At 53.4% G+C, this 3,333-nt stretch overlaps 1 protein-coding gene across 1 annotated transcript; it reads right to left on the bottom strand.

The window, feature by feature from the left end:
• Positions 1-664: 664 nt before the first annotated feature.
• Positions 665-2,648, bottom strand: IL10 (interleukin 10; the record flags this gene model as incomplete). The annotated part of the gene is made up of 3 exons (XM_015616808.2): positions 2,439-2,648; positions 1,111-1,173; positions 665-864 (listed from the first exon to the last, which is right to left on the bottom strand). Coding segments are annotated over exons 1-3 (428 nt in total), but the record flags the coding sequence as incomplete, so codon positions are not given.
• Between the last annotated feature and the right edge of the window lie 685 nt (positions 2,649-3,333).

The following is a 3,333-nucleotide window of genomic DNA, read 5'->3' as shown; positions in this document are numbered from 1 at the left end:
CACGGCCAGGTGAGGCTTCAGCAGCTCCAGCATCCAGGTGAGTGACAGATCCCCTCGTGTCTCCCTTTGTGTCTGCAGGGCTGGCTGCCCGCAGCGCCCCTGCACCATCAGCCCTGAACCGATGTGAGCACAAACCCTGTCCTGGAGCGCCCTGTCTGAATCCCTGCAGCTCTGCATCCCTGCATCCCTAATCCTTGAAACCCTGCATCCCTAATCCCTGCATCCCTAATCCCTGAAACCCGGCATTCCTAATCCCTGCATCCCTACATCCCTGCACTCCTGCATCCCTGCATCCCTAATCCCTGCAGCCCTGCATCCCTGAAACCCTGCAGCTCTGCATCCGTGCATCCCTGTATCCCTGCATCCCTGAACCGATGTGAGCACAAACTCTGTCCTGGAGCGCCCTGCCTGCATCCCTGCAGCCTTGAAAGCCTGCATCCCTAATCCTTGCATCCCTGCACTCCTGCATCCCTGCATCCCAGAAACCCTGAAACCCTGCATCCCTGAAACCCTGCATCCCTGAAACCCTGCATCCCCACATCCCTGCAGTCCTACATTCCTGAAACCCTGCATCCATGCATCCCTGCATCCCTGCATCCCCACATCCCCGCATCCCTGCTCCTCCGCCCCAGCCAGCCCCCAGCCCTGCCCTGCTCCCGGGCACGCTCTGCCCGCCCCGGCCGTGTCCCCGCGCGGCTGAGCCCCACTCACACAGCGCCTCATGGTGGCTCTCAGGCTCAGCAGGAGGTTGCCCAGGTCGCCCATGCTCTGCTGGTGCTGAGCGCTGATCCTCATGGCGCTGGGCAGCACCTCCTCCATGTAGAACCCCATCATCTCCGACACCGACTGGCAGCCGAGGCTCCCCTGGGGGACAGGAGGGGGGACCCGGTTGGGGACGGCCACCAGAGCAGAGCCGGGCGTGGGAGCCCCGCTGGCCACGGGGCAACCTCGTGCGAGCCCCGGCACGGCCACACGTGTCCCTGCAGGGTGGCACGGCCAGCCTGGGTGACAGCAGCACATGTCCCCGTTTCCAGCACGCTCCCCTTCCCAGGAAACGCCCGCCCGAGGATGGGGAAGGAGGAGGATCTTGCAAGGGAATGAGAATTTTACCTTGAATTCCTCCAGCAGGTCAGAGCTGAGCAGTTGGATGCTGAGGTCGTCATCTTTTGATTGCTGGGGGAAGATGGAATTGAAAAATGAGTTTTTTCAGGCAGCTCTTTCCATTTGCTTTAACAAATGATGCTTCCCTTGTTTGCATTTAGGGTGTCCCTGCAGCAAAGGGCACCAGTGCAGGTGTGAGCAGAGCACACCGGGCAGAGGAACCACTCTGCTCAGCACGAGGGCTGTTAGGTCAGGCCAGCAAGAAAATGAAATCACAACCTTCAGTGCCACTGAATTTGTTAATGTGAAACTCCTCGGGCTGAGCTGGAGCTGCTCGCTCTCCTCGGGGCTGTCTGAGGCTGCTGCTGCAGGCAGCACAGCTCTCCAGAGAGGTGTCAGAGTCCTGGCAGCCCCCGGGAGCCACCCCAGCCTCTCTGCCAGGGCAGGAGGGATCGATCCCCCCGCTTTGGTTACCCCTGGAATCTCCTGTTGATGGGAAAAGGGGATTTTGTTCTCGTGGTGCCTCTGTTGCACCAGCTGCAGTGGGGTGGGGTGGGCTGGCACCACCCAAAGCATGCAAGAATTAAAAGCTGTCCTGAGAGGTTAAAAAAATTCTTTCCCAACACTATCTTGGAGATTCACAGCCAGCTCTACATCTAAAATCTTGCCTGCGATCATTTTTATGACAAATACAAGCCGTGACATTATCTTGAGATTTAATCTGGAGAATTACCTTGTTTTATTGCTAAAACACATTGGCATGGAGTAAAACAGTACCAGGGTGGTGCCCAAGCACCTCTGAGGGCACTGATGCCATGGCAGAGGCGCTGAGTGCATCGTGAGCCCTGAGGCTCCCGTGGTGCAGAGCAGGGACCTTACACAGGCACCTGCAGGTGTTCAGTGACTGCTCTGCTCCCCCACTCATAAAACATCCTGGGCAGGTTTTGTGCTTCCTCCAGATGAAAAAAATCTGTAGCAAAAGATTTCCCTTTTCACCTGGCACTGACCTCAGCAGGGCTGGACCTTGTTGCCCTGAAGAAAAAACAATTTCCTTCCTATTAATTCAGTGATTAACTCGGTTTGCAACGCTTTGGGGGAAGCTTGGTTAGAAAGCTTTGCAGAGGTTGATTATGAAATCTCGAGTTCATTGTTATTAAAACTAGGAAGAAAAGCCTGGCAGATTTTCTCTCAGTGAGCAGCAAAACCGAGCTGCTCTCGCTCACCCGAAACCCAACGCAGCCAAATCATCTCTGCTGGGAGGAAGCTCTTCCCCCTCCTCCAGATCCCAGAACTCTGCAAGAAAGGCAGAACAAGAAGACAAAACTAATGATACTTACAAAATAATCCTTAATTTCCTCAAACTTGACCCTCAGCTCTCTGAGCCTGGCAGGCAGGAGCTCGGGGAAGTGGAGGCAGGAGGGCTGGGCGCGGGTGGGCGCGGTGCCCAGCAGCAGCAGCAGCAGCAGGGTGGGCACGGCTGTGCCCCTGGAGCAGATCCTCATGCTGTGGGCAAGGGCTGCTCCCCTCTGCTGCAGCTCAGGGCTGGATCCCACAGGAGGGTACAAAGCAGATCTGCAGCTTTCACCTTGATGGAGCCCCTAATTTATACTCTCAAAACATCACTCCATTTCCTCTCCCCATTTCCTGACGAGCAATATTGGGGTTTTAAGTCATTCATTAAGCCCAAATGTCATTCGGGTTCCCGTCAACTTGGGTTTCCTGTTCTTTGACCCCCCTCCTCTCCTCACACCCCATCAATTTTTTGTGCTTAGACTCTGCATTTTTTATTTTTACATTTCTTGTTTCTTGTAAATTTAGCTGTGGCTAAGGAGGAAAGCTGCAGAGATACATGAAGAAGCCAAGGTGCTGCTTGAGGTTGCTTTATTCTAACAGTTCCATCTTTTATTTTTAGATAAATGTTGTATGATTAGGGGGAAAAAAAAAAGTGTTGCTACTTTTAAATCTCAGTATCAAACCTGCAGAGAGCATCACTCAGTGGAATTGCTTTTCATGATCTGTACAAATTCTCTGTCTTTTCCTTTGGCATTCTAATCTGCAAACACTCATCATGTGAAATCTTCATTTTTAATTCCTTTGTTTTTTTTTTTTTTCCAGTTAATGCACATGTCATCTGAAGCCAATGTGAATTTTCACTGCTCAGCAAGCTCAGTTTGTGCTCCCAAATATCAGCTGGATCAGTGGATCCCAGCTGGAAGATTCCAGCCCTGCTCT

The sequence above is a fragment of the Parus major genome, unplaced genomic scaffold (assembly GCF_001522545.3).
Source record: "Parus major isolate Abel unplaced genomic scaffold, Parus_major1.1 Scaffold798, whole genome shotgun sequence".
Lineage (NCBI taxonomy): Eukaryota > Metazoa > Chordata > Aves > Passeriformes > Paridae > Parus > Parus major.
The sequence above is the reverse complement of the archived record's forward strand: the minus strand, read 5'-3'. Positions and strand labels throughout refer to the sequence as shown.